A 15,207-nucleotide genomic window follows, 5' to 3' on the forward strand; every position below is an offset into this window, starting at 1 on the left:
GGCCATGGAAACGCCACAATAAAGGTGGTATTTTAGGAGTCACCCTGGGAGAATCGGATTTCCTCAGGGACCATGAGGTGGCAGAGGTGGAGACAGCTGGAGGTAAACAGGATGAACGGGAGGAAACACTGACTAACACAAAGGTGAAAAATGAAATATGTTTCAGTAGATAAAGGGTAAATCCTTGTACTGGATGGACTCAAAGGTCAACTGCTGGGAAAAAAAACAAGTATCTCCAATAAATAAATAAATAATCAAGAGCTTATACCGGCAAATATACTTTAAACAGACAAGTCATGTTAATTCAGCAAACCTTTGTACCACATAATTCCAATAAAAAAGCAGGATGCGTCTCATGTTGCAGTTTCACATGATCTAATAGGACTGTAATTTGGTTTATTTCCATCCGGGGGAACAACTCACACATCAAAGAGATAATTTGGTAGTGGAGATATGTTGCATTGAGGCGGACCATCAAAGAGCTCTGCATTCATTCAATGAATACCTTTTTTCATATTAACAGTAATCCTCTGAAGCTACCAGTCTGTCTCATCTACAGATAGATCCACCAACTGAACTACAGAGATGTGCAGTACAAAGAAACACGACAGCTGTATTTGAGGCCCGGGTGATCACAAAAACGGAGAGATTTCGGTTTCGCAGGAGCATCATGTTAAAACTTTCTCACTAAATGTGCTAAATTAGGCCAATCGAGTGGCCATCTTTCAAAGTGATGGGCTACTTTTATTGACAATCTTTGAGCGAGTGGGAGCATTTAAATCCCTCAGGTGGCGATCGAGACAAACACAGACGGGGATAAACTGTGGTGTCAGTGCTGTGACTACAGTACAATACTTAAGAATATTTTACTTGAAGTAGGGGTCACTGAAGGCAGCAAAACGCTTCCTTCGGTGTAATTATTTCAAAGGAATATACAGTTAAATGCTTTAATAATATTAATAAAAAAGTATAATTTGTTTATTAAGGGCAGCTATTAAAAAGTATTGCAGTGTTGCTTTTCTTACAGCAGACATTGTCTGGTGTAGTACATAACCTTAATTACTTTTTGAGGGTCTTGCTGCACATGCTGGTTCATTCGGTATTATCAATTCCACCGGTGCTTTCTCCGTTGCGACGAGGAGTCAAACTGCCCGCTGACCCCCCCCCAAAAAATGGGGTGAAAACCAAATGCTCGGTGGATATTTGAACTCACCGCTCGGTTGACCTTCACGCGCGTGTTTCCTGCCGGTTTGCTGCTTGGCTCCGTCGGAGTCCCGTCTGCTCAGCACCTCGGACAGCAGCGACGGGCGGGAACTCGGCCGCCCGGTTTGGCACGAGACGTTGAGGCGCGCGCTCTTCTTCCTGGTTCGGTCCGTCCCCGGAGCGGAGCGGCTCCTCTCCGGGTCCTGGGTCTCCGGCTCCGAGCCCACTTTCACCAGCGCGTTCCTCGTCCGCGTCAGCGCAGAAGTAACGGAGCCCATCACCGCAAAAGGTGTTTGTTTTTTTTAAAGAAGAAAATTAAAATTAAAAGCTTGAATCGGTTACTTTGAGTGTGTCTTTCATTTTAACGTTAAGACCTGTTGAAACTTGACTCCATTTTTGTTTTTACTTTCCCCAAAACGAACGAGCAGGGCGCGCCGACAAACAAAACGAAAAAAGATAAGCAAAAACACCGATTGACCAACTGTTATCTTACATTTTTTTTAATCAAACTTAACTGACGGCGAGAGCTTAAATTGATTAATGAATCGGAAAAGGATCTCTGAGTGTAACTGGATGATTTGGGCATGTCCTCCTCGGTCCGCGTCACGTGGAGAAAGTTGTCTAAACACACCTCTCGTCTCTCGGGGCAGAGCGGCGAAAACAAGTGGCGTCAATTAACTGGCAAATCCCCCGGATTATTCAAATGAACACAAATCCACCGAGTAGATTTACAGAGACTTTTATATTGTTTATGATAATCCCAAAAAAATATATACCGGTAGAATTCCTCTGTTTACAATCACTTTTCGTGTAACGTAGCTGGTGCTAAATTATCGCGAGATTTGGTTCGGGACGAATCGCAGAAAAAATTAAAGATGTGTTTTTGAAGGCTTCTGCTACTACTACTTTTTAAAAAGTAGCCTGTTGAACGTACGTAGCTCAGTTCACATGAATCCCCGACAGGTGGCAGTCTCGCACAACACCTGTTGAATTCACTACCTTTTATCCTCAAACCGGGGCCTATCGTTTTGATTCTGACCAAACTGCAGGACGTATTGGGCAGCTTAAGCTTATTACATTTGAAAGTTACTTGACATATTGTCGATAAACAATCCTACCCCAAGTCCAATTTAGAAGCCCGGTTTTCCATCATATGATTTTCATCGTTCGATGATTATTTTCATGGAAATGTGGTTGTTAAGAAATGAAATGGCTGACCACACATTGACTTTTAGGTTGAGTTTCAAACACTACAAACAGCAGTCGACGAAACAATTTCCCCTCAAGGTCCTTTTAGCAGCTGTAATTTATCAATAATAGAGTAATACATTTACTTGTTCCATTCTGTATGACTCCTCTTCAGGAAGACAGAGTCAAGGCTGCTGTACCTGGGATGCTTATGGCTCCACCAAATCTACAGCAGCCCTTCTTAAGAAAAGCTTATTTAAGTATTTTCCCGTTGAGTTATTTTACTTTTCGATCGTATAATTCTATGTTGTTTCTAATACTTTTTTGATTTTCGGTTTGTGGGCTGAATTAGGAGATTGAGCATCATCCATAGGACTGCTGAATCTCCTGAATGTTTATTGTCATTAATGTTTTTAAAAATAATAAAATAATTCAATTAAGCTTGATGATGTGGTGATGTGGCTCCAAATCAGTTTCGACCGCCGGTGCATGCAACACTCCTCATTGGGAAGAATATCAAGATCCTCAGACTGCGTACACGTGTGGATTTTACCTAAAATAATGACCACCACCACTATTTATTCATCCAAAGCTTTGTTTATACTACTTTATTACCAACCAACGTAAGACCAGCAATAACAGCAAATACCCGCAAAGTATTGCACCGAATGCACAGTAGTGTTTACAGTCTCACTGGTTTATTGCTGCGTACAGACAATTGTGACATCTTTAGCATACGGGTTTCCCGGAGTGTGCATGCCGTATTGATCAAAAACACTACTTTGGTTACAAATAAAAAGATTTTTGTAGACCTCGATAAGAACTTCTATGTGGTGGTGATTTCATTACTGTGTCTAAATGAATGTAACAAAAGATAATACTTTCAGCGGAGGAGGAAGCAAAAAAAAAATAAAGAACAGTCTGTGTCAACCAACAGGCTTACTGGATCATCACATGTAAAAAGGCACTTTTTGAAGCGGTCTGCTTTTTGTGTTGTGTGCTTGCTCGTAGCCCTGGGGAAATATGTTCCTTCGTGTTGCTTTTCGTTGGATTGTTTTTCGTTACTCCATGTCATCGTGGTTCTGGGTTGACTCGTTGATCACCTGCACGAAGCAAGCAGAGGACAGAGAGCAGGTGAGCATGGCCGTGTGTTTGAGCTAAAATGACCCCAAAAAAAGAAAAACACTAGAAATTGATCCCACCTGACCGTCCCTGGTCTCAATGGTTCTGATTAGGACCTTCTTAGTTTTTGTAGGGTCAACATGGGGTTTGGGATCAATCATTGTTTCTGAGAAAAAAATAAACAGTGCGTTTTTTTATTCTGGCAATTTAACAACCAATACTAGCCGTCCCGCTGTGACAAGACGCCGGCTGCAGTCCTACCTCTCATGGTCAGAGATGAGAAGTTTGGCAGCGGGGTGGTGATTCTGAAAATGAAGAAAGTATAGACCGCAAATTCAACACGGCTGATACGAATGTTCACATCCGTCAGCTCGACTTCTTCAACCTCTCCATCGCCCACCTGTTCTCCTCCCCTTCCAGCAGCTTCCTGTAGGTGGCGATCTCAATGTCCAGGGCCATCTTGACGTTCAGGAGCTCCTGGTACTCCCGCAGGTGACGAGCCATCTCGTCCTTCATGTTGTGAATGTCTTCCTCCAGGCGCCCGATGTTTTCCTGGTAGCCGCCCGTCTCCAGGGAAAAGTTCTCCTCAATCTCCCTCATCTGGCGCTCCATGGACTCGTTCTGGGACGGCAGCCAAAAGTTGGAACGAAAGGACACTTAGGCGGTAAAAAGAACTTGTTTCAAGTGCAAATCAAACATAAATGAGTTTTTTTTTTGTACGTGTTGTTGTTTTTGCATCGTCGTCTTTTACACTACGGTGTGAAGCCTGAAGTTGCATACGCACAGTTCCTTTGAGGGCATCCACCTCACAAGTGAGGGACTGAACTTGGCGTCTGTAGTCATTGGCCTCTTGCTTGGCCAATCTCAAAGCGTCATTATGCCTGGCTGCCGCTTCGGTGAGGTCAGCAAACTGGCAGTCAAGATGGCAAACGGACAGAAAAGAGGAATAATTGAGTATTCCACCGTAACTCTGGCAGACAAATGATGAAAGATGTGGTTACAAAAGACTGGTGGACACTGGCAACACCATTCAAGACACGGCAATGTTAAAATGACATAAAGAACAAGATGTTTTCAGCCTTTTTGTAGACAATTTAGTGCCTTTTTCAAGAAAAAAAAAAAGGAATTCAAAACAAGCAGTTTTTTGGCAACATGAAAAAACCAACAGTAAACCGAAGATGTTTTAATAAAGAGTTGCCTGTTAACAGTTGAAGCAGATGAGAAGCAACTTTAATATTAATTAGGAATTATGCTTCAGCCACTTGATGAATATTAGTCCAATATTACGCCTAATTTAGCTCCTTGATTAAAGCTGCTTTACACTTATTGGATCTAAAATATGCATGTGCTCCAATGCTGTTCTTTTGTATTTCTTGAATCTTTCTCTCTTTTAAAAAAAAAGTCTTTACCTTGGATTTGTACCATTCGTCAGACTCTTGGATGTTCTTGGAGGCCAGGTTCTCATACTGCAGACGGACGTCTCTCAGGGCAGCTGTCAGGTCAGGTTTGGCCATCTCCAAGTCCACGTGAACATGCTGCTGCTGCTGGATCTGGACCTGCAGCTCCAGCATTTCCTGCAATAGAATCAATAGAACTTGGACATAGCAGTGCTTGAACTATTCATTCAAATTGCTCTGATGCATTGAACCCTGCCGATTTGGGACCTTGGCCAGTGGTCAGGTTAACAAATGCCTCAAATGGTTCGGTCCAGTATTCATCACGGTGCCTTTGGCTTCTTAGCCAGTACTGGTTCGGCTTTGGACACAGAAAGGGAAGCTTACCTCATCGTGCAGCTTCTTGAGGAAGTTGATTTCGTCCTGGAGGGACTCAACCTTCCGTTCCAGGTCCAGTCTGGCGAGGGCAGCGTTGTCCACATCCTGTGTAGTGACACTGACTTTTAAGAAGGTGACTTGTGAAGGTGATGGGAGTATTGCATCATGTGTTCGCTGACAGGGAAGAAAAGGACTCTCTCACACACGCTGCACAGGCGCACTCACACAAGAGCCACGTACACAAAACGACCCATTGTTGGTAGAAGGCAAGGTCGCACACACATGCGTCCAATAGAAATCAAATGCAGGCACATGACAAGTGTCCCTGCAGATGTTTTCTCGTGATTTCCATGTGCTGTATTTACTGCAGCACCTCTTATGCCTGTCATTGAGTACGTCACAGGCAGATTGGCAGTGTTCAAACTGCACTAAAGATCAGTTTTGAGGTACTTGTCGGTATTTTTATTGTATATTTTAAAGGTAACTATTGTACTATTAACTCCACACCCTTATTAAAATGTTTGAATAACTGTAATGCAGTACATGTTATTTTGTATAAAGTACCTGAAATTGTTCTTTTTTTATTGTTATTTTTTATTGACCCATTACTACTTTAAGCCATACAGATCAGGGGGGGAACTGCAGGACTTTAACTTGTACTTAAGTATTTTACATGAAAGTAGTTTTTGCTTTTGCTTACATATACGATATACATCTCTGGGATTGGTCAAATGGTGAGCACTTACTATACAAAAAAATCTCTTTGCTTTTAGAACGAAGGTTTAATGAAGAAACCAGTGAAATTGAAACAAAAGGAGTCACTGTTGGGCACCCAGAGCCAGAAAGCATTTATTCACGAGGCCTTTAATCCCCTTTGTTGTTACCGAACTGTGTTTGCAAACCGAAAAAAAGTCTCTAAACGTAATCATTGCACGAGTCGCTCTGTTCCTGACAAGTTTAAAATAAAGCAATTACAGCATCAAACCATTTGATAACTTGAGTGAAGCAGGTCAAAAAATAAAAACACAAAATGTCAAATATTAAACCATCCGGCTATCTTCTCTCCGCTTCCATCTCTGGTGCGTGGCACCGCGTGCTTCGTCGGGCCCTTGGCAGGCTGGCTGAGCTGTCGGCAAAAGAAGGAGCCGATAGCTCTAATGCCACAAACAAAGTGTGCCATTCAGCAAGGTTTCCCAAACGGGCCCCGGGGCTGGATGAGTGACTGCCTGCCTGACCCAGCGAGAGGGCCGGCTGCAGGCCCTGCATTGTTGTCCCTGTGCCTTCCTTCCTGCCATTCTTATAGGCGAGGTCACCACGGCGTGATGTATTGACGACGTACAGCTAGAAGTTCAGTTTGTTTGTGTCTTTGGGTTAATAGCGCGTGGCTATTTTTTTTAATGTTTCGTCGAACGGCTTTTTTTTTTTTTGCATTAGTCATAATTTGATTAATCCCCATCATGGCCGGTGATCGGAAAACAATCAGCGACAAACCGGTAGCGGGTGATGTCTCCGTGCCGCCGGTGCTGGCCCAGAGTGAGACGCACGGATCACATGGTTCCTATTCTTCTCGCTCTGATAACCCCCCCTTTTTGGGCCCATGCGGTTGTTTGCGTCCGGCTCATTCAGTGTGACCAGTCAGACTTAAAATGATCTCCTCTCACTGCAGGCCTGATTTAACTCGACAGCCACAACTTGGCCTTTTGTCCCACGGTCAGTTCTGCTCGGAATTATGACCACAATCTGCTGTTGTCCCACCAGAGAGGTGCATTCCTGTCTCTGGAGATCATGGGCAGTAATTAGATAGAGTTCAAGGGAGAGAAAAAGGGACATTTACACCACTTACCGGTTGGAAGTGAGACTCAGAGACAATTGAGCTTCATCTCACCTCTTTGACACAACCATGTCGTCATTTTAGAGTATAAGCCGGAGTATCAGGGGGGAGCGGTGCTAAAGTGAAATCAGCTTCTTCTGCTGCTTTGCAAAGTTCCTCTCCAACACATTTAAACATTGCAAGAGCGATTACTTCATGTCACGGCGTGAAAAACGCTTTATTCCACCACACGACTCATACTGTACCTGTCTGAAATTCTGCATGGTGCCCTCAGCCTCCTCTCGCTGGCACATCTCATCCTGCAACCTGCACAGACAAACAAATATTCCAATCAATAAACCGACATGCTTTCACTTTTCTGCCTTCAAAGCTGTGTCTCCCTTTTTTCTTGCATGAGAACTTTTCTCACTGAAATATTTCAATAAACTAGAAATAAAAGCGCAGTGCCAACACGATGCTTTATCGAAGTCTACACTGTAAATTATTTCCCCGTTAAATAACAGGAATTTACTGGCAGCAGGGTTACCATTATTTTCATGTTATTTTAACGGTTTATTCCTGTTAATGTTTTTTTACAGTGCACACCCGTAATGTTTTTTAACAGGACTTTACTGGCAGCAGGGTTACCATTATTTTCATGTTAAATCACCATTTATTTAGTTTCCTTTAAATATTGCTTTTAAAATGTATTGATTATTATTTTAGCATAGTAATGTGTACCATTGATTGTAATATACATATTTCTAGCTTGAGTTATTATAAGAATAGGTATAATACATCACATAACACTTAAGTGAAAGAAAACGAATAGTTCCATGTTCAAATGAACTTTTTTATTGTAATAGAAACACTGAAAGTTAAATACTTACAAATGTAGGCACATATAGATCGGATCAATCACAGAAAAATACACTACATTGCCCAGAACGCACCTGAACACACCTCCACTGAAAGAGAGAGAGAGAGAGAGAGAGACATAAATAATAGAAAGTCTGAAAAGTAAAATTTATTGGCAAATGGCAAAGAGCATGAATGTATGTATCTATCTCACCTTTTTGAAATGAAATCCCACTGGAAGTCCATCAGTCTGCGCAAGAGGCTGGCGATGTGTGAATTTACCGTTCTTTTTTTCCCCTTTGCAGCCTTTGTCCCCTTTTCTGGGTTTATACCCACAAAGCGTCTGAAAAATTATACACGGGTTGGAAATCTAGTAATTCACACAGACTAACACTACAACAAGACAACAAATGTCCATGAACTATCCTCAACATACTATCCTATGCATCTATGAATATTGTAAGTTGCACTAAAACTTTCTAAAGCAAAGTTAATTGCTAAATCCCATCACCAGACCTGCTGAAACCATGCTTGAGCCACAGCTAGGCCAGAACAAATGCAGGTGTTAACAGACAATGTCTTACCTCTGGATGAATTCAAGTGTGCACGCTGCCTCCTCTTGGTACTGTAGGTTGAAGATATAAAAACCGGGGAAAAAAGACGCCAGCCCTGTCACAAAGGTCGACTGGATCCCTTCGCCCACAATCTGGCCCTCAATGCTGAGCATCCAGCGTTGGAAGTGGTTTCCTGTTTCTCCTGAAACAGAAATGTTTTAACTGTCAAATTTCTGTTTTAGTTTTCATTTTGAATACAGAGTTTAGTTTGATACCATTTAATTCACTACATACAACACTAAAACCAACTTACCAAGAAGTATCAGACGAGGCGTTGCAGGTAAAGCTAGTGAACTCTCAAGGTCAGCTGCACTGGCATATCAAGTCCTGAGACATCTTCGGAAAAGTGAGACAGAAGAAGATGGATGACTTGATAGGACAGCTCGACATCATCATCAAGCTGACTTCCTTCATCCTTTCATTTGTCGGTTTAGTCTTGAACAACACAAGACTTATTGATAGATTATAAGACACCATTCAAATGTCCACCTGGTTCTGAGGGATACATGCAGTGAGATCTTCTTGATCAGCAGTGTGATCAGGGATAGTGCCCTGCATCTGCATCTGTAATTAAAAACAAAAACAAATGTAATGTAAAATAGACACACCCAGGGTGGGAAATTAGCACCTGCCACAAGCCAATGGCGGGTGACTTTGCCTCGCATACAAGCCACAGTGGCGGGTGGAGTGGTTTTCAGCGCTCTAGTCTGTGACACATATAGCTAATCTGAAGTACAGACTAGAGGGCTACATTGGGATTGTGTGCCGCCGGGTCCCGCGAGACCCAACGCAAATCTCGCAGGAGCGCCAGCGGGCGGTTTAAAAAAAAACACAGCGGAATCAGAACCATCCCACACCAACCCTCCCGTATTACCCGGAACATCCCGAATTATGGGCAATTTAGATTTGTCCCGACCGGGACAGCTCCAGTCCCGATTTCCAATCACAGCCTGCTAAGTCAATGACGCGCGAATAACTCCCGGTTGTTGTGAAGTTGTGGCGCATCAGACCAGTGCGCGCGGGTGCCGGGTGACCAGAGCGGAGCATGTAAGGATGTGCAAGCCCGGCCGCCGACGCTAGCCCCCCCGCCCCCGTTGAGACCGCCCGCTAGCCCCCCGTTGAGACCGCTAGCACTAGCATTATTTATAGATTTAGATCGTATACATGAACGGACATTAAAATAAGCGCATTGTTTTGTAAGATTAATGGACAAACTATCAAAACTTTGCTAGCTTGAATCACCTCGGCTCATTAGCAGCTAGCTAAATTAAACTTCATAGTGCAAGTCCGTGGCGTTTAGTATACCTCAACATCACTGATAAATGTTAACTATGCATGACTTTAAAGAAATTCTAGTTAATCTCACCGGATTGTTGTGGTTTTCCTCGATGTAACCAGAGCGATTCTCCGACATGGAATGGCCGTGTGTCCGTTGCGTTGCAGGTTCAAATGCCTTCTTACTCGCTCTTTGCCAGAATGCAAAAAATACTGTATGAACCTGTTATTTCAGAAAGTGGCGCGAACGTGATCAGAAAGACACACACACACACACATCTACACACACAGATTTGGAGCGCAGTTAGTCAATTAAATGTTAGGTGTCTCGTTTAAAATCGGGAGGTATGATTATGGTAATAAAAGCAAGATGATTCTTTATAACATTTGCAGTACAGAAATCACGTGGTGTTCTGTCTAACCTTCATTCAGTGAATGCATACAATATTTAATTTCTTAGTATGCAACATCGACAATATTGAATTAGTCATTGTTTTGCAACTTACAAAACCATACCAGACCATCTAACTCTGGCCGCCATCTTTGAATGGTCGGTTGTGCTGTTAAATAACAAAAATGAATGTTATTTAGCAATGAGGTGTTAAATAACATACATGAGGCGTTATTTAACATGTATTCCCTAAAAATTTACAGTAAGCTGCAGTTATTACAAATAACAGGTAAATCATGTTGAAATTTGGGTGTAAATTAACGGAAACATTTAACAGTGTATGCAACAAGTTCATGAATAATAATAATAATAATATTGGCATAATCCAGGCCCACAAAATGCAACAACATCTTGCATTGAGGGTCTTTGGACGTCTGAGCCCCCCAACCCCCCCCCCCACCCCCACCTTACTTCTCTCTCAGCCGGTCGATGTCTTCCGCCAGGTTGTCCCGGTAGACCTCCACCCGGGCCTTCTCGTTGGTGAGCGTGTCCACCTGACGCCGGAGCTCGCGCATCTCGTCCTCGTACAGATCTCCGATCCGGGACGTGCCTTTGCCCCGCAGCTGCTCCAGCTCCGCCAGCAGGATCTTGTTCTGCTGCTCCAGGAAGCGCACCTTGTCGATGTAGTTGGCGAAGCGGTCGTTGAGCGACTGCATCTGCGCCTTCTCGTTGGTGCGGTTCGCCACGAACTCGCTGTTTATGGCCTCGGACAGGGAGAAGTCCAGGTTCTCGGCGGACAGCCGGTGCACGGCCGCGCTGCTGCGCAGCCTCTGGGTCTTCGTCGCGTAGACGGTCGGCGGCGCGGAAGAGAGCCCGTAGGAGACCCTGGAGGAGCGCACCGGGGTGGAGGACTGGCGGCTGGAGATGGTCGTCCTGGACCCGAACCGCTCGCCGGCGAACATCCTCCTGTAGGAGGACTGTGAGCCTACTTTGTAAGACGTCATGCTTGGGGTGTCTTTTCTTTTCCTCGGCTCGGTGGTGCTCTCGTGCCGTCTGCGTTCCGCGGAGTGCGCCCTGGAAAGGCGTTTCCGAAATCCTTCTTCATTTATAGTTTCCTCTTGATGCAAATGCGTCGACGGTGACCTGAGGGACATTTTGACCAGCCAATCAGAGGAAGGGACGAGAGAGGGCTGTATGTTAGGTACCTAACGGATCCCAGGTTTAGTAAATAATAAAAGTTTTCTTTAAGGGTACTGCACGACCTGTCACATCAAAGGCGTCACTGTGCACGAGGTGAAATCACATTTAGGTTCCAACAACAGAACGAGATGAAGATTGGACTGTTCATTAATCTTTTAAGGAATTGTTTTGGCCAGATCTGTCCATAAGTTTAGAAAAAGCCGCGGCATATGACATTTGAGTTTGATCTTCAAGAATGATTTCAGTTTAATTCAGTATGTACCACGGTGCAGAAGATTAAAATGTAAGTTCCATTCCCACGACAGAGATGACATAATGCAGTGGTGATTGATTTCTCCATTTAATCAATAGCTTTGTCTTCCACAATACAGTCGTATGTTCTCCCACTGCACGGTGTTGCCCAATCCATTTTAACAAAGCACCATTTCTTGTGTGTGTATGCACTTTATTATGCTTTAAGTGAAATGCTCGAGGGGGGGATGTGACGTGCAAGTCAGCTTAGAGGACACGTCCAAAGGTCAAAACGTGCAACCCTTTCTGCGCTGGCCGCTAATCTGCTTCATTTTCTTCACAAGTCCTTGATGGTGCCCACTCCCGAAGGTGAAAAGAGGGACAGACAGTGAGGTCTGAGTCAAAGCCAATCCGACACCAGCAGGTCTTGCCGCAGCCTCCATGTTATCAGCTTCTTCTTTGCTCGGCCTTTTCCTCGAGTTGACCCGCAGCCAGTAATAAACCCCTCGGACACCTCCACAGAGACTCCTTCCATCCCCAGCTCCGTCTTTTTCTGTGTAGTTTCCTTTCTCCTGTCTCTGTGAGTGCTGCGGAGCTGCTGACTAGCTGAGATTCAGGGATTGCGGAGTTGAGCAGCAGAGCCGCAGGGCAGCAGAGCTGCAGAGCTGCAGAGCCGGGGATACTCTACTACACTTTGTTCCGCCACACTCCTCGCGTGCTTCTGGGTGCACAGTGCATCTTTACAGGACATGAAGAATGTGGTGTATGTAGACCAGATAGCGGCCTGATGGCACAAATATTTCTTCCACGAGGGATTTTCAGCTTTTGGTCTTGCAGGTACTGGGGGGGGACTGCAGTGGTTGGAAGTTGGCAGCCTGCCCCTCGAGATAGGACTGTGCAGGGAAAACCCCGGCGATTCAGTGAGCTGCTCTTTGTGAAACCTCATAGGCCGTGAAAAGAAAACTACAGTGTCGCTTTGTCCGAGAAAAATGAGGAATGAATTGGGGGTTTTACTCCTGTCCTTGTTGTCTTTGTAAGTATGTTCCAAACAACATACTTTATTATCTTTATTTTCACAATCAATAAAAGATTATATCTCTGTAACACACACATGTACTTTTTTTTTACTAATATACATAAAAGTAGCAATACCACATCACCTATTATTCTCAAATACATTTTATTCTCAAAAAGTTATTAAGTCATTTTACTTTTCTTTTCATTTCTGGCCCAAACACTCATCTGTATTAAACCCAATCTATGTTTTTGTCTCATCACAGGACTGCAATGTCTCTTAAAAATAATGGTTTTAAGTTCTGCAGTATACAGAGATTTCATGAGTAGCCCTGCTGATAGCAAAGCTTGATTATAATAGATTATATTGGCTGAATGCATCGGCCCCCAGTACGAGTCCACAGTAAAATCACAAAACTAAAAAAGGTAACAGAGAATTCACATGATCAACACTCGCTTATAGAGCCACGGGGGAAATTCCTGCTCCCAGGCCCATAATGAGCCAGCCCTGCCAGTGTTGGCTGCAGACATGGGCGGCGGAGGCCGGGATTGTCACAGACAGAGCAGGGATTGTGTTTTGCTGACCTGTCACCTAACTGCAGCGACAGAATGCAGACAGTAGGCCGTAATTATTGTTGGTAGCCCCGTGTTTGCCAGTGCCGTGGTTCAGGCCAAATGGACTGTCATTCTTGGCCATATTTGGAATTTATCTTTTTGCCCTTTCATTCTTGTTGGTGAGGTGTCCGTAGCAACCGTACTTGCAGGGGAGTTCATTAAAAAGAATGTACACCGGGACGTTAGAAGAAGAACCCAAATAACAGTCATCATTAGTCAGAGTCAGTCAGCATATAATGGAACGGTGCAACAGATGAGTTAAATCTTGTTTCTGGGTGTAATGTCTTAAAAACCGCAGGCACCAGGCAGTAAAAAAAAAAAGGCATCCTTTGTTTCATCTCCCATGACGGTGAATCACGGACCGGCTCACACAGTATCCACAGCAATCGTTCCCAACAAGACAGATAGATTCAGGGTGGCTGCGAGTTGAATTGAGTTGAAGAGATTAGGCTTTTTTAATGTGCAGGTTGCATCAGAGAATTATTGTCTTATATGCGTTTTACTTTTTTTAGTTGCTGTTTGCAGTTTTTTTGCTTTTTTTTGGTCTGATAAATTGGTTGGCTTCTTTGTGGATCGTGACGTGGCAGATTTAGTGCAGCACAAAGCCGTCGTTGTACCTCAGTGAATGCATCAGGCTAAAGTAAATCAATATGTGAAAAGGTCTAGGGCTCCACAATTAGTTCTTGTCACATATGTGTGACAGATTATAACCAATGACTAAAAGTAATTATGTTTGGATCATTGCCACTCTCTTCTGCTTTGTGCTTCTACCAGACTTCAATGTAAACAATATAAGAAAATTCAGCTAAACAACCAGAAAATCTAAATAGATTTGTGCCACCGTCTCACAATCCCTCAGATGTCTTTTCTGACACTTTGTGGGAACCGACCTGGGAACAACTGGATTATCTGAAAACTATGTAAATGCATGCAAAGTAGATTTAAACTTGCTCCAGTACGACCAACACAAAACACAAGCAAAAGGCTGCCGTGGGCATTGATTTTGCTGAAACCTTTGCTAAAGAAGGACAGCTCATTTCTTGCTTGTCAGTTTATACTTTTAATTATTTAAAGGATCTTGATACTTCATTTGCCTGTTTAGACTAAGAAACTAGCTTTCCTTCCTCTGCTATGCAGTTTTTCTTAAGCACAAGTAACTTAAGCCCCAGACAAACAAAATGAGCAGAGAAAGCGTTAATTTTAGGGAATGGAGCTTTTTTCACACTGGATACCTTTCCACCATAGTTACAACAGAGGGCTTGAACTGCTGGAGCTTTTTTTTTTCTCCAAATCTCCATAGCGACCGACAAAACCCTTGAAAAGTTTCCAGGAAAAGGCCACTTTGTAAAGACCCCGCTCTCTTTGTCTCCTTCTGTCTTTGTCTCCCTCTGCGTGTGCGTGTTTGGGTCAGGGAGCAGGAGGGGAAACTGCAGAACAACTTCCCAGCATTCGCCTCTGTCATTAGTCACCAACTGTAAAATAAAATGTATAATCTGTCAAATACACAGCCTCAAATGATCAAATGGATTATCCCTAACCCCCCCCGCCCCAAAAAACACACACGCTCCCTTCAAGGATTATTGTGTTCTGCTCACCCATATTTCAAGTGTCACTTGCATATGGCACTTGCATATGCCCATCAGGGGACATCACCTCGACGTCTAGGCCCACTGACAGCTGCAGATGACGTCCTCTCCTCCGGGGCACTCACCTGCGTCCGGAGGAGTGGATAAGAGGGAGGCCAAAAATATATACTTGTACGATACCTATAAATACCTCACCGTGATGCAGTCATTTGAACAGATTTCGGAGGGACCTCCAGCGAGGCCACAGTAATGGATATGGGTCTCGCTTTCAGTCTCTATTTGCTCAGTAACTAGTAAATAGTAACCTATTTCTTCAATTGCCAAATGT

General features: G+C 43.8%; 2 protein-coding genes across 4 annotated transcripts in view; both read right to left on the reverse strand.

Annotated features, from left to right (window-relative positions):
- Positions 1–1,825, reverse strand: part of pde1cb (phosphodiesterase 1C, calmodulin-dependent b) — a 59,243-nt gene extending 57,418 nt beyond the window's left edge. For 2 of the 3 annotated variants that reach the window (XM_062557543.1, XM_062557542.1), the window contains exon 1: positions 1,214–1,825. In XM_062557543.1, the coding sequence (XP_062413527.1) occupies positions 1,214–1,481 (268 nt within the window). In that variant the 5' untranslated portion in view covers positions 1,482–1,825. The remainder of the gene's footprint in view (positions 1–1,213) is intronic. The other variant, XM_037457797.2, reaches the window with a different exon arrangement.
- Positions 1,826–2,968: 1,143 nt separating this feature from the next.
- Positions 2,969–11,402, reverse strand: LOC119208624 (vimentin-like). Its single transcript, XM_037457800.2, has 9 exons — positions 10,705–11,402; positions 7,362–7,422; positions 5,295–5,390; positions 4,923–5,087; positions 4,298–4,423; positions 3,914–4,134; positions 3,775–3,818; positions 3,594–3,679; positions 2,969–3,494 (listed from the first exon to the last, which is right to left on the reverse strand). The coding sequence occupies exons 1-9, from the start codon at positions 11,385–11,387 to the stop codon at positions 3,453–3,455; spliced, it is 1,524 nt and encodes a 507-aa protein (XP_037313697.2). The 5' UTR covers positions 11,388–11,402; the 3' UTR covers positions 2,969–3,452.
- Positions 11,403–15,207: the final 3,805 nt, after the last annotated feature.

The sequence above is a fragment of the Pungitius pungitius genome, chromosome 15 (assembly GCF_949316345.1).
Source record: "Pungitius pungitius chromosome 15, fPunPun2.1, whole genome shotgun sequence".
In the NCBI taxonomy this organism is placed as follows: Eukaryota; Metazoa; Chordata; class Actinopteri; order Perciformes; family Gasterosteidae; genus Pungitius; species Pungitius pungitius.